At 41.7% G+C, this 22,927-nt stretch overlaps 1 protein-coding gene and 1 long non-coding RNA gene across 3 annotated transcripts; one reads left to right on the top strand and one right to left on the bottom strand.

Moving 5' to 3' along the window:
- Positions 1–7,017: 7,017 nt before the first annotated feature.
- On the bottom strand, positions 7,018–8,539 carry LOC308392735. 2 transcript variants are annotated; one of them, XR_013970858.1, is made up of 4 exons: positions 8,404–8,539; positions 7,823–8,067; positions 7,586–7,694; positions 7,018–7,468 (listed from the first exon to the last, which is right to left on the bottom strand). It is a non-coding gene; the product is annotated as an uncharacterized lncRNA (long non-coding RNA). The 2 variants fall into 2 exon arrangements; XR_013970859.1 differs by having other exon boundaries at positions 7,835–8,067.
- A 4,302-nt stretch (positions 8,540–12,841) lies between these two features.
- On the top strand, positions 12,842–15,218 carry LOC308392734 (single-strand DNA endonuclease ASTE1-like). Its single transcript, XM_080875939.1, has 4 exons — positions 12,842–14,076; positions 14,183–14,387; positions 14,709–14,871; positions 14,952–15,218. Exons 1-4 carry the CDS (start codon positions 12,847–12,849, stop codon positions 15,202–15,204), a joined length of 1,851 nt encoding a protein of 616 aa, XP_080732065.1. The 5' UTR covers positions 12,842–12,846; the 3' UTR covers positions 15,205–15,218.
- The last annotated feature ends 7,709 nt before the right edge of the window (positions 15,219–22,927 follow it).

Here is a 22,927-nt window from a genome sequence, read left to right as displayed (position 1 = left end):
GCTGAGACGCATTAGAAACTGAACTGGTTTCATTTTTGAGTTATATCTAATCTAGATGTATACTCATTTCTCCTGAGTGAAGTCAGTTCATATTAAAATGTAGCATTTAATTAAAGACATTTAATTTATTATTTGAAATAATCTGATTGATATTTTTTCTCTGTGTGAGGCAGGTTTTATTCTGGGTCCATTTTGGAGGTCACATCAGTGTTTCAACCATGTTTGCTTTCATCCTTCCACTTTGTGTCACTTATCCAGGTTACCAGGACAACATAAACCAAATGAATCAACTTAATCATTAATTGGTAGTGTTACGTTTCGGTGTGTCAGTGTTTTGTTTTTGCATGACTTATGTATTTCCTGCTTTACTTTGAAAGTCTGTGTTATCTTAGTGTGTTCAATTTACATTTTCCCTGTCTCGTCAGTTCTAATTTGCCCCAGCTGTGTTTCCCTCCTGTGGTCCATTTCCTGATTGCTCCCTCTATGTATTTAAACCCTGTGTTTCAGTGTGTCATGGTCGCGATCTCCCCCGTGTTGTAAATAGTTTGGTGTTTTGTTATAAATAAATAGTCTGTTGTAAATAGTTGTGAATGGGTTTGTTAATACTTTCGTGGAGGGGATCGGTGGAGGGTCCGAAGGACAGCTTCGGCCTTCTGTCTTCGCTGGAGGGTCCGAGGACCGCTTCAGCCTCCGTCTGTCTTCGCTGGAGGATCCGAGGGACCGCTCCAGCCTTCATCCGCCTTCGATGGAGGATCCGAGGGACCGCTCCAGCCTTCATCCGCCTCTGCTGGAGGGTCCGGGGGACCGCACCAGCCTTCGTCGTCTGCTGGAGGGTCCGTGGGACCGCTCCAGCCTACATCAGCTTCGTCTGCCTTCATCCGCCTTCGCTGGGGGGAGGGTCCGTGGGACCGCCCCAGCCTTTGTCGTCGCTGGAGGGTCCGTGGGACCGCTCCAGCCTTCATCCGCCTTCGCTGGAGGGTCCGAGGGACCGCTCCAGCCTTCGTCGTCTGCTGGAGGGTCAGTGGGACCGCTCCAGCCTCCATCAGCTTCGTCTGCCTTCGTTTCAGCCTTCGTTTGTCTGAATCAAACTTTTCACTTGGGGTTACATGTTTGATTTTTGGGTAGGGGGAAATGTTACGTTTCGGTGTGTCAGTGTTTTGTTTTTGCATGACTTATGTATTTCCTGCTTTACTTTGAAAGTCTGTGTTATCTTAGTGTGTTCAATTTACATTTTCCCTGTCTCGTCAGTTCTAATTTGCCCCAGCTGTGTTTCCCTCCTGTGGTCCATTTCCTGATTGCTCCCTCTATGTATTTAAACCCTGTGTTTCAGTGTGTCATGGTCGCGATCTCCCCCGTGTTGTAAATAGTTGTGAATGGGTTTGTTAATACTTTCGTCATGGGATATTTTCGTTTTGGGATTTTGGTGGAGAGCCTTCATGGTTTTATTTTCCTTATCTTTGTTTTTCTACGTTGCACCCCGGTTGCCTAGGCCGGGGTGTAACATAAGAAAACAGACAAAAGACCTTTAACCTGGGAACTATAATTTTTACACGTGTGGTGTGTGTCATTGACATGAAGAAAATAAAAGTCACATTTGACCTCTGATCTGGAGGTCAAAATTACAATAATATGTTGAGCTATTCAGACTGACTGATAAGAGCTTGCTGGCACATGAAAGTATAACTGATGACTTTTATTATGACTTTGTTATTTACATTAGAGTAACAGGTTATAACTATTTAAATAACAGTTTGAACACATGAGCCAGCACAGGTCCCATTCATAAGTTACAACACTGATCAAACAAGACTTAATGCTTTAATACTAAATTTGATAAATTTATCTGCATTAGCAGGGTTTTAAGTTGGCTGTAATACTTGATCCAGTTGGCTTGGTTAACTATAGACTGATCTCCAAATTTCTTAGTGCACTGCCAGCACCCGAACCCTAAAAAACAGAATCAACCTGGCTTGAGGGACACAGGCAGAAATCAAACAGGATCAAGAAGCTCTGAAGGAACATGGGGAACAATCAACCTACAGGACCTGAAGCTAAGTTCTACAAAGATACAAAAATATTTGAGTATGCAGATTTGAGTTAACGTTATGGAGTTACCTGGTGCACTAAGCGTGAGGAGAACTGTCACAAGCCATGCAAAAAGGCAAAGAAACCTAGGGACTGTGAGAAAATCAAAAGTGGAAAATGCACAATTTGTCTCAACAAGTCTTCTGCAGATGCTCGTGTGTAAGACAGCCAGTTCTATGTGGAATACACCCTACAAGTTCAGGAGACAATAAAACATGTGAAGAAGTTTGAGAAGAATAAATCAGAACGGAGAAGGAGAAGGTTGAGACACTGGAGGAGATGAGGAGCAGAGTGGGTGAAGGGAGCAGAGCAGCTTTGAGATACAGGTTTGATAAATACCAGGAGCTAGTAAACAGTTTAATACATGATGACATCATTATTGTCTAATGATGTAAGAAGGAGACTGTGAGCAGACAGAGAAATAATTCTATGTTAGAAGCTTAGCAGCTTATTTAAACTGACTGAACTCTGTAACACTGACCAGTTATTTCTCCATTTCATTAGAAAAGCTGCTCTTCTGTTTCTTCTTCAGAGGCTTTAAAATGATTCATGATGATCAATAAACAGATTGTATGAACAACATCTGAGTGTTTCACATTTTTCAGTTCTGATTAAGGTTTTTATAATAAACTGGAACAATTTTGTGTTTTTACAAATGAATAAAATTAAACAAGAATGTCTTTTTACAGCTTGAGGTGTCATGATCAGGCTGTGTGGCAGGCAGGAAATAGGACCCAAACGCAGACTCACGGGAAAACAGGACTGAACTCAAAATACAGCTTTATTGCTGACAAAAGATAACAGCAATACAAAATAACATGAAACTAAACTGGGAAGTACTAAGGAACTGACTTAATAGGAAACACACAGATGCGCACACAGTCACGAGGGAGAACGCAACACTGAACTGAGGGAGATATGGACATAAATGCACAGAGGGTAAACGAGGGAAGTGGGAGCACATGGGGAACACAGCTGACACAGATAATCGTAATGAGACAGGGCAGGGGTGAACACAACACTGACGGGAGACTGTCAAAGTAAAACAGGAAGTACACAGAGGTTCAGACAGGAGGAGAGAGAGCACGGGGAGAACACAGACATAACGGGCTGGGGAAAACATGGAATAAAACACAAGGAGAGACGAGGGCTCACAGATACACAGAGGGGCACACAGGGGGTAAGAGTCACAAGGGGAAAAACACATAAGGAACAACGTAACAGAGCAACCCAGGAAGCATGGCCTAAATAAGGGACAATACACAAATACATGAAAACTAAGAATACTGGGCCACCATGGCCCAGGACCATGACATGAGGAGACTTTGATAGAAACCTTCTTCAGCATGGAGGGCCAACGCTGGTTTCTGGCCCAGAGGAGGACAGACGTTACAGACAGGAGAAAAACCCTCACAGATTATCCCATCAGTGTCACACAGAGCAGGAGGACTCCCTTTATGTCTGATTTGATGTGTCCAGCTGCAGATAATCAATAACCGGACTCATGGAGACTAAAGCATATCTTACTGGTGAAAGTGAGCGTCTGTCTCAGATTCTCTTTACCTCTAAACACCACAAATAACACGAGAGAAAAACATCCAGAGGTATTTTAATGTATTTATTTTAAATTTAAATATTTCTGTTCTTCAAAATACTCCAAAGTACTCGTTACTTTAAACATACTCACAGCTTTCAGAAGAATAAAGAATAAAACAGTAATTTTATATAATAGATTTTTTTCTTTTCTTTTTTTGCAAATTGGTCCCCAGTAAGAAAACAGAAAGAAAGAGAAGATTTTCTGTGTATGAAGAAAACTTTTATAATTAGAGGACAGCCTTAGATATGAACTGCCAGAATATTTTCTATACTTTTAAATATTTATTTCTTATAATCGTGCGGACAGAGTTCTGTCATTTAATACAGCAATACTTTTTTATCATCTAAAGAAATTTAGGTGAACTGTTAAAATTGAGCTTCTTTTTCTTCTATTAAGATAATTGAGGCATTTAATGTGCATTTTCAGTTCTTTACACTGACACTTTCATTGGTTCAGAAAACTTAACCTCAAAGTTAGGCGATGCTCTGATATCAGAGTTCATGCTGTTTGTGAGCAGCATCTGTGACTCTGATTGGTCCACATTAATTTTAAAAAGCGCTAACTGGAGACCATGTGATTTCAGAAACAAACCTCATGGTGGGACTGAGTGAGGACATCTCAGCTGCTCAGTAGTGATGGTAAATTTGATTCTTTTTACTGAATCGAGTGTTAATGAGTCACTCACCAAAGTGAATCAGGTGTTTTGAGTCATTTGATTCACTGAGTCAGTTGACCAGAGAGTGCAAAAATTTTACGTTTTCACTCAAACTTAATTTGTTTCCCTTTTCATGTAAATCCCACTGCTAAGATGAATGATTAAAAAAACAACAAAAAAACCAAACAACTATTTTATAGAGAACAAAGAGCAAAAACATTTCTAAAATTAAGCAATTTCTTATCAAAATTGCTTAATAAACATTTATTTTGTTTATTTGTATTTTATTTGTATTTTCCTTAAGTGTGTCAAATATATATTTTCTCATCTAAATGTCCACTGCGCTGTGAGCCAGGGGGCGGTAATGCGCCTTAACATTGGTCAAAGGAGCTTGCAAAGAACATTGGTTGCCAACCAAGAAGAAGAAGAAGCTGTGAGCCAGGAGGGAGGGGGTTAGTGAGTGAGTGATTCGTTCGCTCGGTCTATGATTCAGCACAGGAGGGAGGGGGTGAGTCACAAGAGCACCTGGCTGCAGCCACTGTGGAGCTCCACAGTAACCGGAAACACGTGACCTCCACAGTAACCGGAAACACGTGACCTCCACAGTAACCGGAAACACGTAACTTCAGTTAAATCGACTATGACAGCGAAAACTAAATTGCGTTTTTGTTACTATTGATGCTGCTGAGAAATAAAAATGGTTTTAAGTGGGGTTTTTTTTTTAACACTCTGGGTTTGTTCAAAAAAATTCACCATCCCCTAAATTGTTCGTGGCCAAAAGTGACACTTGCTGTTTCGCTGATTTATTAATTTTTTACAGTACATCGCGTTGTGCGTTCTGATTGCTGTAGACCATTGTCAATCAATCTAGTCCAGTGTCTCCTGTACAGGAGCGGTCCCTAATAGGCCCACGGACCGCTCCCGGTCCGTAAGTCTTTTGGTACCGTTCCGCGAGAGTTGATCCTCCGGTGTGAAATGTATGGTTGTAGTTGTGTGTCTTATTTTGAAAGAACTATTTACGCGTTACCATAGCGACCAGAGAGCGTTAAGAAGCAGAGAGGAGAATGTCACTGTCATTGTTGCTGGCGCACAGCTCAAGTCACGTTTATTATTATATTTACAAAATACCACAGTTTCTTTTTTTTAATTCTTTTGTTGTATTTATCCGCGACACCTTAAAGGTCGTTCCCTGAAAATATTGTCTGACATTAAAGTGGTCTGTGGTGCAAAAAGCTTGGGGACTCCTGCTGTACAGTACAGAATGCGTTTAGCTTGTCGAATTTACATAAATCTTCGATCGCTAGCAATGTAACTCTGAAGTGCTGTACTGTATGTTTGTAAGTTTTCTCCCAAACAAACACAACAATGCCGACGAAACGTTTTGCACCCTCAAATGCACCTTTAGGTTTCATTCCATAATCCGGACTTATGTTTCTACGAAGGTTTGAACTCTAAGAGTGTTTAAACAAAAGAGAAAAGTGTGAAAATGTTCATGCCTGTCTGAGAAAAGTGTATAAAGCAAGTAGTGAGGGGTTTTACAGTCTTAACATCTATAATAATTGTAAAAAATAAAGTTGGCTACTTCATGGATTTCACCTACCGCGGGTTATTTTTAGAACGTAACACCAGCGATAAACGAGGGGCTGCTGTATTATTAATAGTAGTGTCTGGGACATCTAATTGATTAACATCAACATTGATTATTATGCACTATTATTTTTGTTCAAGGAGAGCAAAAAATATAAAACTCTCTCTCAGCTTGTTTGTTGCCAAAAATGGCCACTTTTTGTGTATGTTCACAAAATGCTATAAAATGTATATTTCTTAAAACATTTATCTACTTTTGCCGACGTGACTCTTTAAAATAGCACCAGTCCTTTTCATCAAAATCAAAATTGTATCTGAGCATCGGGGAAAAGGCTGTCTTGCAATTGTTGAGGTCACTAGTGTGTGCCCCATTTCTTCCGGGATCACTCTCTTTATAGGTTTTAGTGGACTCCTAGTACTGCGAAGTGGTTTCATGGTACAAAGGGATTGTATTCCAAGATCTGGGAGATTGTAGAAATGAGCAGTGATGCCCTTCCTACCATCTTTCCAGAAAAATAATTGATCTGGAAGCTGTTAGGCTTACTTACAGCAGCAGCACTTTCTGCACCTGCATAAACTCCAGGACACATTTACTAACGGTGTTTGTTGCTGTATGTGCTGCAGCTTTGAATTTTTTAATAATATATATTTTGTTAATATTTTGGCTATGGTGTCTTGTTATGAAATGTACAAGAGTAAAAGTGTTTTTAGCATGTGCTTCAAAGCTAAGTTTGACTGGGAAACTCAAAGCTCAATAGGCTGTATCAACAGAAATTCACTGCAGCCTATGTAATATTTCATGCGTCATAATTTATTCTACTCTATCTTGCAAATACATATTTGTGTGGCAATGTCATGCACAACACACACAACTATTAGATCCTTAAGATCAAACCTGTGTCATTCTTTTGGTCCACTGCAGTGCAGTAGTCAAAAAAAAGAATAAGTGAAGTGTCCACAGATGGCCAGGATAGAGCCCAGAGTGTTAATGTTTAAAATGTATAAAAATATTATTGATTGCAATTCTTTACTGTTAATATCAACAATAAGCTTTTTATTTTGAAATTACAAGTTAAAAAAAAATGCTGTTACATTTACATTTAATGCTGTTACACTGTAATCCTTTATTATAAGTATGGACACAGAATAAAGTGAACAGCATTTTGAAATAAGTTTAATTGGAATTTTGTACTACGCAAAAAACAAAACAAAAAAACAACAACAACAACATATTAAACAAACAAACAAACACAGCCAGTGCCTTCATTTGTCCATTACATGTCAAACATAGCACTGACCCTTAGCCCCTGCTCATCAGCACATGCTTTCAAAAAGAGCTCCATGTCCTCTGCAAACTGAAAAACAAAGAGGAACAAGTCCCTTGCTCCAGTGTCTTCTTCCTCTGACATGTCTATTAAGACCCTCTGCTGGTCCCCTTGATTTAAGGACAGATATTTGGGCATTGTTACATGTCCACAGAAAAGTGCCTTATTTTGGACAACCCACTGCACAGCAGGACGCAGATCTTCAACAACTGCTGGCTCCTGTGTCAGGCAAATGGGGATGAAAACAGTTATTTCTCTGTTGCAGAACAGTTTTTTAACAGTTATTCAAATTTCACTAACCATGTAATTACACTACTGTTTAAAGTGAATACTGACTTGACTGACTTCCTGGAACTTGTGCTTTTTCAGTCTGAAAATGGGCACGTGTTGTCCTTCAAGCACAGCTTTGGCTTCCTCTCTCCAGTGTGCAAATAGCTTGCCAGAGCTATGAAGAGTAAGGCCACAGTGAGGGCATGTCATTTTCAAGGACTTTCCATCAGCTGCAGTTTTATTGAACACAGAGGGTAGAGCCAATGAATGTTCTAACAAAGACTCAGAAAATGGTTCAGATACCGAAGACAAAACCTTGGGGGGGAAACGGGGCTCCTCGAAGAGTACTGCCGGAGGAATACGGGTCTCCTCGGAGAGTTCAGCGGGGAGCAGTCCTGATAATGGTGGCTGACTTGGTATTGAAGAATGCTGACAAGACAATAAATGCCTTGCCATATCCCCACGCCGTATGATTGTAATCTTACAGACAGGGCAGTGAAAGTGTCCTGTTGTCCTACAAGGCAGCCTGCACCGGCATATCATTTTATCTGTAAGAGAAAAAAACAAACAAACAAACAGATGTAATTTAAATGTAGTTGTATAGAATGCAATCAATTTGTCTAACAATCAGATTGTACATGTTAACAAAAACATCCAAGCCAACCTCAATAATGAAAGCAAAATGGTATGGATCACAAAACTTATGTCAAGAAAAATTGTGAAAAGTAAATAAAAATATATTTTATAAAAACACTATTTTTGTTGCAGATGAATGCACTGAACTGTACAATATCAACAGCAACTTTTAAGTCAACAAAGATACTGCAGAAGTGCTTAAAAAAGTGCATATTTATAACTATAACGTATATTTAATACAAACATACCTTTGAAAGGCAAAGCATTTTTTTATATGCACACTTAGATGCTCCTCAATCTTTGCCCTGACAGTTGGGCTGAAAGTGGGGCACAGAGGGCAGTGAAAGAGTCCTCTGCAACACGTGTTGCATTCCTGCAATTCTGGCTTTAAGCCCGAATTCCAGATTGATAAGTGCATCTAAAACAGAGAGAGAAACAGATAAACACCATATACACATTTAAGTTAAGGTTTTAGCAGAAATAACAATTTACAGTTGGCATGTAATAGATTTGGGAAGAAAATTCTTGAAAAAAACCCCACAAATATTTTACAAGACACTTTAATTTGTGAGACATGTTTCTATTGACATATAACAGTCAATTGAACAGGGGCTAACTAAAATCTGGGCAATAAAAAAAGCTGTACAGAAAAGAATAACGAATAGAAGTATTGATAAATATATAAATCTGTTTGTGACGAAATTTACAGTGTTGACGCTAACCAAAGGTGTCACAAGTACACACGTTCCTTACTACAGTTTAGATACCTCTGTTTAGAAAGCACTGACTCGACTTTTTAGTCAAGTCGAAGTAAGAAGTACAGGGTCTAAAATATAATTTATGTACAAAATTTTGAAGTAATCTTGCGTCCAAAGCATGCGCGCGGGGGGCTGATTTACAAATGTATGGATTACAAAGTACAGATACGCGTGCTAAAATGTGAGAAGTAGAAGTATAAAGAAGTATACAGTAGGCACAAAAAAGTACAGCAGTAAAGATACCAGAAAATTCTACTTAAGTACAGTATTGAAGTATTCGTTATTTTGCATCTCTGACGCCAACAATAAATCATACTCTAATGCAAAATGTGGTTTTTGCTTCTTCTCGCCCACAGAAGCCATTAATCCAGCTCTCTTACTTAAATCAGGCCCAGGAAAAAGCATATTTGTGTGTTTCTCTGCCATGGAGCACGATGAAAAAACATTAAAATAAATTGTAACGCTAAATAAGTGGCAACATGATCATTGTAAGAAAACTAGACGATTCCTAGAATTATAAAATCACTAACGGCAAATTTATTTAAGAAAGACTTAACCAACCTTTGTGATCAACTTGCAAGACTTCCATGGTATCCATGTGTGTTTACGGCTAGTGTGGAGGTCACGTGTTTCCGGTTAGTGTGGAGGTCACGTGTATCCGGTTACTATGGAGCTCCACAGTGGCTGCAGCCAGACCCTTCTCGGGTTAGTGAGTCCTGAGTGATTCGCTTATGCTTACGATTCAGCACAGGAAGGGAGGGGGTGAGTAGCTCAAATGTGCTGTTAGCATGTTAGCAGCGCAATGCTACTGTGAACCGAGGAGCTATTTTCTTGATGTGAGCTTCTACTCAGGGGGTTTTCTTTCAGTTCAGAGCAGAAATGCTTTTGTTACGAAACTGGCTGTTGTTTTTCCCCCCACAATTTTAATTATAAGCTAGATATATTTCTACTAATGGAATTAGTTTGCTAACAGCAACAGGGATGAGTCAGTGAGTCAGTTGGGCTTGTGAATCATGATTCACAAGTCAGTAAAGTGATTCTCGAGTATTGAACGATTCGTTCACGAATCGAACATCACTACTGCTCAGACATTTTGAAGAGTGACTCGTCGGAGCTGCTCGGACTCTCAGCTTCTGCAGACTAAAAAGGTGAGAATCCGCTCGTTATGTCATAGTGATTGTGCAGGTAGGAGAGAGAGGCTGGAGAGACAGAGAGCCAAAGAAGGAAGGAGGACTCAGATAATGTTCAGATAAACTCTGTTTGGAGTTCGTGGCGAAGTGAAAGTGAAACTAAGCATCAACAAGTGTTTTTTTTTTGAGTATTTTAGTTTTTTTAAAAACGTTTTTCCTGAAGAGTTTTCAGAGACTGAAAATAGTTTCATAACAGATGTATTCATCTGTACGGGATCTGAGTTTGATCTGCGTCATCACAGCAGGAGCAGGGCTTGCAAAATCGCTAGCCCGACGTCCCGGGGCTAGCGATTTTTCCAGTCGGGCTACCATCTCTGCCCTGCCTGTCGGGCTAATGTAGGAAGGAAAAATATATGTCAATGCTTTTGCATTCTTTCGGAAATGTAGCTGGGTAATTATGTCATTGGCATCGGTGAGCCACTGTCAATATGTGACATATTGAATTCGCGCTTGTTTTTTGCTTTCACTTTGCAATCGCGCGAACTGTGTATAGATAGGGACAGTACTGATTGGTGAGTGATGATAATTTGCACACCAATTCCTCTGACATCGTCTTATTAATCGTTAGCTTACTATGCAAACATGACAAGTGAAATCTCCCGCAGCTTAAACATGTGAGAGGTTGATCGCGCAGAGAATCGCTGAGCGTTATGTGAGTGCGCGTGTAAAAGCAGCAGGATTTATATTTTAGTTCTGCTGAGCCAAATAAGACAGGTCAGGGTGAAGAAGTGACAGCCAAAGAAAAGCTTACCACAAAACGGAGAAGTTATGACAAATCAGACTATAAGGCAAAAAGAAAGTGCAGCTTTATGGTTTCATGGACAAAAGAATTTCTGTGGCTGCAATATGACAAGCTATATAATAACCAGTGGTGCACATAAGTGGTCCGCAGGTGCGCATTTGCTGTCAAAATAGTTGCAACACGCGTTTGCGTACATAAGATTTTCTGGAGGAGGACAGACATTTGTTTAGCACTCTTAAAGATGTCGAAGAAGCAAGCTCCTTTAAGCAATTACTTTGGTTTTCCTCCACCTCCAAACAAATGTCAGAAGGAGTCCGAACCACAAAAGAAGCACGTATTCTCGAAAAAGTAGTTGCAGGAGGTGAGCTGGCTTCAAACAAATGATGAACGCACAAAGATGTGGTGCAGAATGTGCCGTGAAAATCCCACTCTAGCGGACAAAAACAGTGCTTTTTATATGGACGCAAACGCGTGTTGCAACTTCTTATCTGGTGCGCATCTTTTATTTTGACAGCGAATGCGCTGCGCACATGCAGACCACTTATGTGCACCCGTGTAAATAACATGATGTTCTGCCGGGTGTGTTGTTGGTTTTCCCTCGATTTCTGAGTCGACAAGCATCTTTGTTACTGGGACCAGTCATTTTAAGAAAGGCCCCCATTAGAACCCATGAGAAATGCAAGAAATGCATTATTGCTCAGTCTGCAATGTCTTTCCCAGAACAAACACCAGTTGCAAATAACATACTAAAAATAAACCTGAAAATCAGTCTAAAACAGCGTACTATGTTGCAAAGAGTGAACTACCACTGGCACAATTTAGCAGTCTTTGCAAACTTCAAAAAGCAAATGGCCTCGATCTTGGTTCCACTTGTCTCTTACCTGTGATTTCAGTGGAAATTTCAAATTCAGGATCTGACACAGACTGATTCATGTCCTACACAGTTCTTACAAGTTCATAGAAATTTCTGTTCAATTAGAACCAAGTATTTGAATTGATGATTGTAATTTTTATACAATGTTGTAATTTGTTTTTCAACAATTTTTTGATTAATGTTTTGTTTCCTTTACAATATTATACTTTAATGTATAATATTGTAAAGGAAACAAAACAGGAAACAAAACATCAATCAAAAAATTGCTCTTTTTTATTCGGGCTACTTAAATTTATTTTGGGCTACAAAAAACTGAAGAGTCCCTGCCCGAAGGGCTACCAGGGATTTTGAAATTTTGCGAGCCCTGAGGAGAGTTAGAAACCTCAGAGCTGGTACACAAAGAGAAACATGTTCAGGCTCTGTATTCACAGATCTTTGCTGTAATAATTTTTGCTGCCCTGAAAACTGATTTTTTTTCTAAGAATTTCCCTGAAAGTTCAGATCCTGTAAAGCATAGCAAGCATAGCCAAGTTCCTTGGTTGCAATTCTGTTAGAAGTGATGATGGTGAAGACAATAAGAGGATGAAGAAATCCCTGCAGAAAATTTTTCAGATAACAGGTCTTAATAAAGTGCCGTCTGAACCAAACAAAGAAATAGAAATATTGTCTGGGCACACAAATGTTTCACCTCCATCGTCCCCTCACATCATCATAACCCGCTCATCTCCATTTCCCATCTTATATGGAAACTAACAAATCATCCTGAATTCAGAATTACTTTGTTTTTCATGGCGTCTGTTGGCACTTTTTGTAAGACCATGTATATCACCTGTTAATAATACATTTTGCTTTGTCCTCTGAATGCTTTGTTACATTTTCTTGTTAGTCAGACTGAACTATTGTAAACGGCAGTAATCTTTTCTTTTTTTTGTAGAAATTTCTGCAAAGTTTCCAGTTGATCAGTCAGGAGGTCGATTCAACATTTTTCCACTGCTTTGAATAGTATTAGAACATCTGGTGGTGCACCCTCACCCTCTGCTGACATCACTGCTAGCATCGACTAATCACCAGACACAAAGGCATTAGCACAATAACCACCGCTCACCTTCACCACACCGTAAGGAATCATGGGGGTTTCAAAGTTAAAGAAAATGCTAGATGATTTGTGTCTCTGTGAAGAGGTTAAAGTAGAAAAAACAGGTCTCATCATTGATGGTGCAGCTCTGTACTATTGTTTGTATTATAACTCTGATCCAAAGCTGGACCAGCGCTGTGGAGGAGATTATCCTGGATTCAAAGATGAGGTCTGTAACTTTTTTAAGACTCTGCAGGACTGTGAAGTCACTCCGTACGTCATCTTGGATGGAGGCTCAGATCCTGACAAGCACAAAACACTTGTGTCTCGCCTTGGAAATAAACTAAAAAAAGCAAAGACAATAGCAGAGAGTGAGCCTGACGCTGTGCCAAAAGGATGTAACGTCTTACCACCTCTGGTCAAAGATGTCTTCATAGAAATCTTGAAGGAGAAAGACATAGAGTTTAAACAGTGTTTAGGAGAGGCAGACCCTGAAGTTGTTTCTGCTGCAAATCAGAAACAATGTGCTGTGCTGTCCCATGACGCAGATTTCTGCATCTATGATGTGAACAAAGGTTTCCTTCATCTCGACAACTTTGAATGGAAAAGAAAGAAGGATGGAAATATTCCTGCTAAGCTCTACACACGTTCAAAGTTTTGTGAGCATTTTAAATTGGACCCTGCTCTCATGCCAGTCTTTGCTTCAATAGCAGGAAATGATTATTCAATATTAAAAGACAAAGATACCTTTGCAAATGAATCATCTTCATCTGGTGAGTACAGCATTAAAAGACTGGATGGTATGCTCAGGTTTTTAAGTAAAGTGAATCTGGATGGTTTGAACGACTCACAGAAGAGAGAACGTGCTCTGAGTCAAGCTTTAAATCATGTTGGTGAAAAAGAGAACAAAACATTCAAACTTGCCATTCAAAAATATGTTCAACCAGAAAAAACAAGTTCTAATCTGCCTTCGTGGATGCATGAAAATATGATGTCTGGAGAACTCACCACTTTCGTCACAAGTGTTGTGGATCAGAAGACAATGATGCTGACTCCAGTTGTGGAGGACTTTTCACAGCACAGTAGTTACACAGCTGCTTACCGTATCAGACAGTACTTCTATGGACTGTTAATTGGAGATAAGATGTGCACTGAATATGACAGGGATAGAGTCATATTCAGTGCACATCTTCATAGAGAAGAGATCAAAGACAAGCGTGTCCCATCAATACTCCTCAGCAGTGATGAACAGAAACAACTGCAACTAGAGCATCTGCCTAAGGTACTGAGGTTAATCATGAAATATGTGTTTAATTACTCTGACAGGTCATAGATGTGTTTCCGTGGTACACGTGAGCATCTTGTCTGTGTGGTACCTCTCTGTGCAGGCTCCTGAGGGTTTGCGTCGCAGAGTGTTTGAAGAAGCTCTGCAGGTTCAGACTTCAGCCTTAGAAAACATCCCCGACCAGCTGAAGCTGCCAGTCTGTGTGACTGTTTTCTGGTTCAAGAGGCTACAACACCACCCAAAACCTGAAACTGTCCACTGCCTCCACGCCCTCCTGTTGGGGTTTGTGTTTGACCAACATGGTCCAGGTGAGTCTCACTGGGTAACATGATGGATATTTACAACGAAATGCATAGTTACAAGTCACTTAATTAGGAACACTTGTGACAGCTCTACAGTTTCAGCTCCATAAAGTTGATTATTCGGTTTATTATTCACGGTCAGCTGTCAGCAGGTTAGTCTCTCTGAAAGCAGTCAGCAGATGGACTGTAGTCAGAGTTTCTGTGACAGCAGCAGCACTGATGCTTCAGCAGCAGCACTGATGCTTCCACATCAGCCTGATCAAGAAGACAAACTGCTGCTGGTCTCTGGTTCTGTGTCACTGAAACTTTGTCTTATGTTGTCTGTAGAGGACGAGTTTGAGAGGAAGAGGAAAGCTTTAAAGGATGAAGGTGTGAGTAACTGGCAGCCCCGTGTGGCTCATGCTTTCAGCCAATGGCTGTGCTGCATGAGGCAGAGCCTCCACCTGAACCAGCTGCTGTGTTCCCCTCTACCAGAACCTCAGTGTGCCCGGTAAACACCAGACCAATGATGCGCTCCACAGATGTTTAACACACTTCATCAACTTTAACTGAGATTTTCTGCTTTGTCAGGCTTTACTGTGGACCTCTCCTTCATCGGCTGGCAGATGAAGACGAGATTGAAGAAGTACAGAAAACACTGAGAGGAGAAAAGAAGGAATTATATGAGAATCTAAAGACTGCTTGTAATCCATCTTCTGGAGAGGGATCCTCTCAGTCCTTGATGAGTGCAGCTCCCTCTAATGAGAAGGGATCACAGCAAGTCCAGAAACGCAAGAGGGAAGAAGAGCAGAGAGACTCAAAGCAGAAGAAAACAGATTATTGAGACCAAGTGATGCTGCTGCTCCTGAAGCTCTATTCTGTTACACTTCTTTGTTATTCTCAGAAACTTTGTACCTTTTCTGCTCTCACTTTAGCTGTACTCTGTCTTTTGTATGCTCTGCATTGTCTATACTGAATGTAAATTGCAGAAGCATGGAAAGGAGTGTGAAGGGAATTGAAATTTGGGACAACAAGGCTGCCGATTTAAAGTAAAAGAGAAATTTTTATTTGGCCAAAGAAAAACATGCAAACCAAAATACAAAAGGAAACAAAAGCTAGAGTCCAGAAATACACAGAAATAATCTGATTAATGTGCCACATGTTGTACAAAGCACTTTGAGTGCTCTGGGAGAGTAGAAATATAACAATCAGTCCATTTACCTTTTACATGACGAATGACAGTTCATGGCGGTTTTATGTCACACAGTATCCACAGGAAGTATCATGATGTGCAACAGCAGGTTAAACTCCAGTGAGATTTAGACTGAACATTGATCATCATTTTACTTATTCTGTTTTAACAGCTTTATGTTGTTAAAACAAGTTATGGTGACAATTTGTGTTACTGTGAGATGTTCTCTTCTGTCTTAACTTTCTTTTATCCTGTTTGGTTTTGAATTGTCTCTTGGGTATAAAGCTGTTTCTCCCCCTCACCCCCCTTTCTGCATCCTCAGCATCACTGACCATCCTGAAATAACACAGGTAAGATCACTGCAAATGTTGGGATCAGGAAATCAAGATAAATTTAATGTAGAGGTTGATTTTTTTTATTATCCTCATTTTTAACTTAATCATTGAGAAAAGGAAGAATTGCCAAGGGGAAGCAGCTTTTTGTGACGTATAGACGCAGATGTGTTTTTTCCAATATTGTCTATCATTATTTTAGATATTAAGATATATTAAGAACCAGTGTTTGCAATTTTCTTGAACATGGGATTATGTACCCTAACATATCAAGTGTGCTTAAATGAATTGGTCCTGGTGGAATTAATCTGATCTGCGTGGAGGAATGGGCCAAAATACCAGCTACTGTGTGTGCAAACCTGGTAAAGACCTATAGTAAACGTTTGACCTCTGTTATTGCCAACAAAGGTTATGTTACAAAGTATTGAGTTGTATTTTTGTTATTGACCAAATACTTATTTTCCACCCTGATTTACGAATAAATTCTTTACAAATCCTACCATGTGAATTCATGGATTTTTTTTTTTTCACATTCTGTCTCTCACAGTTGAAGTGTACCTCTGGTGCAAATTACTGACCTCTGTCATCATTTTAAGTGGGGGAACTTGCACAATCGGTGGCTGACTAAATACTTTTTTGCCCCACTGTAGATGGTGAAGTGTGGGGCATAATAGAGGTAGTCTCTAAACTTTTCACACACACCGCCCATTTAAGCGCCAGAAATTCTAATTTCCCACTGTGCAGGCAATAGTTTTTCTCGGCTGGAGACAGCGTTCTGGAGCCATACCCAATAACCCTTAGCTTACCATCTTGCTGCTGATAGAGTACAGCGCCAAGGCCTTGCTCTGAGGCATCTGTGTGTAGCAAGAAAGGTAAGTGGAAGTCTGGGTAGGCCAGGACTGGAGGGTGAGTGAGCATGTCAATGAGTTGCTCCAGTGCCCCCTGGTGTTCACCAGTCCACACCACAGGAGTATTGGAAGACAGCTGACTGCCTTTGGGTTTCCTCTGGTGAGGTGGTGCTCGTGACATGTCAGACTTGGCTTGGAGAAGCTCATACACAGGCTTTGCGATACGTGAGAAGTCCTGAATATAGCTACGGTAGTAGCTGAGGAAGCCCAGGAGCCGCCTCACATCGCCAACAGTCTGCGGTGTTTTGGCCCTGAGTGACTGCACAGCCTCTAGATCCTTTGGGTCAATTTGCACACCCTCTGCTGATACAAGGCGACCCAAATATCTTACTTGTCTGCGAAAGAGTTCACACTTTTCAGGCCTTAGCTTCACACCGTGATGCTGAAGTGCTTTCAAAACTTTGCGGACGCCCTCAACATGCTCCTCAAAGGTTTTGGCATAGCAGAGGATGTCATCTAGGTAGGGAATGCAACATTCATCCCTAAATGCATCCAGCATCTCCTCCATACTCCTCTGAAAGGCTGCAGGCGCATTGGAGAGGCCGAAGGGTATTCTGACCCACTCATACAACCCCCAGGGAGTTACAAAGGCTGTGAGATGCCTTGAGCCCTCTGCCATAAATCCCTGGTGGTACGCCTTTCCTTGGTCAAGAATACTGAACCAGCAGTGGCCCCCCAGTGTATCGATCAGATCTTGGATACGGGGCAGTGGGTGCCTATCAGGTATGGTTTTCTAGTTTAGTAACCGGTAGTCGATGCACAGGCGTAATGTGCCATCCTTTTTGCGGACACATACAACAGGGGCAGCATAAGGAGATTTTGATTTGATTATCCAGCCCTTTGCTAAAAGGTCCTGGATGTGCTCCTTTACTTCGCTGAATAATGGCTTTGGAACTGAGCTGTAGGCTTTTTGCACAGGGATGTCATCTTTAAGATTTAGTGACAGCTCTAGACTTGTAATACAGCCTATATCATTAGCATCCTTTGCAAAAGCAGCTGACTCCTCAAACAGCATTTTCTTTACAACTCCCTGCTGCTCTTCTGTGAGGTGATGTACATCAACGGGTGGATGCCACAATAGAGTGGAACAACTTGCAGTAGGTGGTGCAGTGGTAGGACTCTGAATCTCCAGGTCTCTGTTTGGGAGTGAGTCAGTCTCAACAATTTTCTTGATAGGCTGGATACTGCCAATCAAAGCTTTTCGAGGTAGAATAATGTCATGTTTTGTCTGGTTTCCTAAAGGCAAATTTACATGTGGAGTTCTGCCCATCTGAACTTCTAAGAGGCCCTCACCCACATCTAGCTGTTGTAACTGTGGGCAATTTTCCTCAGGTTCGAACAGCACTAGTGGGTTGCCAGAGTCAAACTGTGGTGGTAGTTTACATTTTACCCAGGTTACGCTACCAGCTGGGATGACTTTGTCTTTCGGACCTGTTGACAGGCGCCACTGAGCAGAAACAGGTTTTTTTATCCGCACAAAATGGACAATGGTCTTTGCTGTGTCATCAGGGATGGACATTGCCCCACCTAGGAGGCGACTTAAAGTGGAAGCTAGCCTTTCTGGTTTTCCCTGAATCACTACTTCAACCACATTGAATCCCAAAAGTGGCATTTCTAAAGGCAACGAGCTCACCAGGAAGGGTACACTGACTGATAAATCTGGGTCCTCATTTCCTGGTAAGTTCAGGGTTATGATCACCCAGCCATCAAAGGGGATTAGCCCTCCATTGACTGCATACACTTCCAGTGTCTTTTTATCCTCCATGAGCTCAATTAGTTCAGTCAGGGGACGAATGTCAAGATCAGGTAGGTACTTGTCTCTCCAATGGGGGTCTATTATGCTGACTTGGGCCCCAGTGTCCAAGAGAGCATCGACTGCGAGGCCATTGAGAATACACTTAGTCAAAGCTTTCCTACCTATTAATTTGGCAACAGGTTCATTGGTAGGCGTCGTATCTTTTAGGGGGTCAGCAGCAGTTCTCTCACGGCTATGCTTTTTGTTAACAGCAGCTGTTTCGATAGTTGTTTTGAACCTGCTGTTCCCCGTCACATTGTGGGTGGTGCCTGTTTCAGCTCCTCTGTCTGTGAATTGGGACTTGGGAAGAACTCCGGTTACTGTTTGTCCCCCCACAGCAACCGGTTCACGTTTCCCTGCTGCTTAGGGTTTTTTAGGCAACCCACAGCTCTGTGCCCCTGTTCGCCACAAGAGAAGCAGTGTTTACAATCTTGTAACCCCTCCTGCACACATTTTGGACAACCATAACGGCTTCCTCTTCTGGTTGCTTGTGGCTTGGGGGGTAGACAGCTGTATGACTGGCTCCTCTCCACTTTCTCTGCTAGGGTGTCTACTAATTTGGTGAGCACATCTATTTTCTCTGCAAGCTTCTGTACTTCATCTGATTTAGCTCTATGCTCTGTCATGTCTTTCTTTATATTTGCCTGCTTAACCTGTTCTCCCTCAACCTGTAGACTATGTGCAGCAGCTTGTCTTGAGCGTTGTGTTGACCCCAAACGCCTTTGTCGTTCACTTTCATCACTTGTTACCCTCATGACATGCTTTAGGATTGTCTCATCTGTAACTGTGTTGTCTGAAAGTAAAGGTTTAAGCTCCCTGCGAATATCGTTGTACTTGTGTCGTATTCCCTGATACACTGTGTGTAGGAAGACATCTTGTACTGTATCTGGGCTATCCGGTTGTTCAGTGATGACGCGATGAATCCTACTTCCGGGTCTAAAGTAGTCTGCGTTTAATATGGCTTGTGTTGTTAACATGTTTAATGTTATGTATTTTCTTCTATTTGATCTCAAAAAGCTCCTAAAACAGTCAGTGATCACTGTTGACCTCCCTCGTCTTTTATTACCGCTAATCATTTATTTAAGCTCAGTTTTTAAAACCTTAGCATGTAACTACAGCCCAGCCCATGCAGCAGTATATGAATGACTAACCTCGTATTGTGGATGGATTATCTCAGTTGTTCTCCTGGCTGAAGTTTGGTCCTTTTACAGCATCCTGCCATGCGATTACATTTGTTCCTGACCACCGAGAACACTCACGGTAACTTTTATCGAGTGGAAAAAAGGTTAGCTTGTTTATATTAAGCTAACATAGCTGTGTCGCTAGCGGTCACGTAGCACATCATTATATACCAGCTAGCCCAACTTCAGTAACCCTACAAACGTCACTGCTGTTTAGTTTTCTGTCTTCATTTATGCTGGAAGTGATAACAGAGCTGTACGTTTTAATTTGTTTCCAAAACCCCGCAGTCAGGACATGCTATATTGTATTTAGATAGAAGCTAGCGAGCTAACTCCCTGCTAACTTCTAACTCCGTTAAATGTCATAAATTCCGTTTTCATGGATGCCTGGATGTTAAACTCAATTGTTACACCTGGTAGAGCAGAACGCTGATCATTTTATTAAAGATGAAAGACTTTAGACCGTTTTTCAACTCTCAGTAATGCCATAGTGATCGTTTGATATATGGACCTGCAGCGGAGTTTAGACCCAGACACGGCTAGTGACGTCAGACTGAACAACCGGATACCTGATATCAGTCCCTCGCTGTTTTGACCCAAACAATATTCTTTGCTTCAGTCCAATAACACGGCAGAGGAACTGCTGAGGGGTTTCATGCTCATTTTGTTTGGCACACATTAGTTCTTGGAATAGTTCTGTGCCATTCCTCTCACCTAAGTGCGACTGGAGGAACCTCTTGAGCTCAGCCACAGTCATGTCTTCTTTATTGACCAGCATGTCCTTGAAATCTCCTGGCTTTATTATCCTTAGCACACCTCTCACGATCGCAGACTCAGTGAAATTGTCCTTTATCCCCTCCTCTATCTGTCTGCAAACACTGTTAAAGCTGATATCAGATGAGTGATCTCCAATTTGGCCTCCTTGAACTTTGAATTCACGGCGATGAATGTAGGACAGATCCTTCAATGATACTACTTGTTCGGGTCCTCTGTGTCTGGAAACGTCCATCTGTGTCTCAGAGTGAGGTGGGACTGAGAGTGTAGGTTGTGCTGTAGCTTGCGGTGTGGGAATGTGCATCAGCCTACCAAGCTTTTGGCTCAAATCCTCATAGTCTAACAGCATCTTTTGGACATTCTCTGGTGAAACGTCACAACTGAGTTCATTAGTTGTCTCAGTGATTAGCTTGGCGTTTGCTGTTACAGGAGTGGTTACATTTGTTACATCAGAAAATAGTACATCAGTGTTAGCTGGTTGGGCTGATGCAGTAAGTGGGACAGTGATAAGTGGGGACATTGGCTTTGTATTTACACTTGACCCAGCAGGTAAAATTACACTACTTTGAGACTGAACAACCTCATCGACAACATCTTTTAGGGCTAGTAGTTCTCCCATGCCCCTATCCTCAGCATCTAACAAGTTCTTACTGTACATAAAGGTGTGGATGTACTTGAAACATCCCTCTGCGTCTCCGCTGGAAAGCTCTGCAGCATCTTTGCCTGGAACAGGGCCAACTGTAGCAGCAATCTGGAAAAGTTTGTTGAATGACAGCGACAGTAGGCTTTTCCTGATGTCCCATACCAGGCTTTTCCTCTCCTGGTCTGCCATGATGACGTCTTCCCCAGTCTCTCGTAGTAGGTTGCTTTTGGGTCCAGCCCTCTTCCTCACTTGGTCTCAGCTTGTCTCAAATTGGGGTAGCCGGCATCACGCTGTCAGCTTTACCAGCACGAGGTGTTGTAGGTTGTGGGATTAGCTCATGGCAATGTGGAGAGCCAATCCCGGACGAGCCCCCAAGAATCTGTAACACACCCCAAGCAAGAGGGCGGCTGACAGATTATGTCTGGGGCGATCGTGGCTCAAGAGTTAGGAGTTCGCCTTGTAATCGGAAGGTTGCCGGTTCGAGCCCCGGCTCGGACAGTCTCGGTCGTTGTGTCCTTGGGCAAGACACTTCACCCGTTGCCTACTGGTGGTGGTCAGAGGGCCCGGTGGCGCCAGTGTCCGGCAGCCTCGCCTCTGTCAGTGCGCCCCAGGGTGGCTGTGGCTACAATGTAGCTTGCCATCACCAGTGTGTGAATGTGTGTGTGAATGGGTGGATGACTGGATATGTAAAGCGCTTTGGGGTCCTTAGGGACTAGTAAAAGCGCTATATAAATACAGGCCAGGCCATGTCTGGTTCTGAAAAAAACAGATAAATCATGAGATGGACGACAGGTAGTGTGTTTCCTCTCTCGCTTCTGCCAGATCTGAAGACGAGCAGTAGCGTCACACTAAACCATCTCCCTGGGGCGGAAGTGCCCCCTTGTGGCGTAAATAGGGATCACATCACATGTTGGATCTCCAACAAAAATCACAAGATTAAGGCCCTTCCTTAACAAAACTACACCTAAAAGCTTATGTAACACACGTCCCACGTTCTATTGAGAGGGGCCCTGGGTTCCTGTTGTTACTTTCCTATTGATACTCCCTTTTTAATGCTTATGGTATTAAATATGCAATAAAACTACAATATGTGGAAATAAATCACACACAAGCAGGTCAATTATAAAGTTAACTCCACTTTAGTGAATGCTGAATTAACAACACAAAGAAAATAAGTAACACTGTACTGTATTTATTCTTATTGTATTCTAATTTTTGCGTCATAACTTTTGCACTGTCCACTTCCTGCTGTGACAAAACAAATTTCCCACGTGTGGGACTAATAAAGGTTATCTTATCTTATCTTATCAATGAAGTTTGTTAAACAATGATAAGGTATCTACCTCAACAGAAACAAAACAATCAAATAATATTGTGGGCCCACACGCACTCTCACCAAACACACACACACACACACACACACCTCAAGTGCTACAGTCTTTCTGCTAGCAAACCCCTCGTTGCAGGCCTGAGTCGTGGCTCGGGTGCGTTGGGACCTAAAACAATATGGTCGCTTCACTTGTTGCCAAGCAGTAAAAATAAAAAGCACGTGCAAACAACAGTACTCACACCTCCAGGCAGTTCAAGGGGATAGCGGGGAAACTGGGTCACGGCTACCAGCAGGCCGCGGCAGCAGCACTCACAGTCGTCCTTTCCACGTGCTCCCACGTGAACACATACCGTATTTCCCGGACTACAAAGCGCACCTGAATATTAGCCGCACAAGCTAAAATCAGGGGAAA

This window comes from Rhamphochromis sp. 'chilingali' (genome assembly GCF_963969265.1).
Source record: "Rhamphochromis sp. 'chilingali' genome assembly, chromosome: 2".
Lineage (NCBI taxonomy): Eukaryota > Metazoa > Chordata > Actinopteri > Cichliformes > Cichlidae > Rhamphochromis > Rhamphochromis sp. 'chilingali'.
This window is presented reverse-complemented; position numbering and strand designations above follow the sequence as displayed.

Coding starts and splice junctions, on each gene's coding strand:
- LOC308392734 (XM_080875939.1), top strand. CDS start 12,847: ATGGGGGTTTCAAAGTTAAAGAAAATGCTAGATGATTTGTGTCTCTGT. Junction 14,077..14,182: donor AACTAGAGCATCTGCCTAAG/GTACTGAGGTTA, acceptor CTCTCTGTGCAG/GCTCCTGAGGGTTTGCGTCG. Junction 14,872..14,951: donor CCAGAACCTCAGTGTGCCCG/GTAAACACCAGA, acceptor CTGCTTTGTCAG/GCTTTACTGTGGACCTCTCC.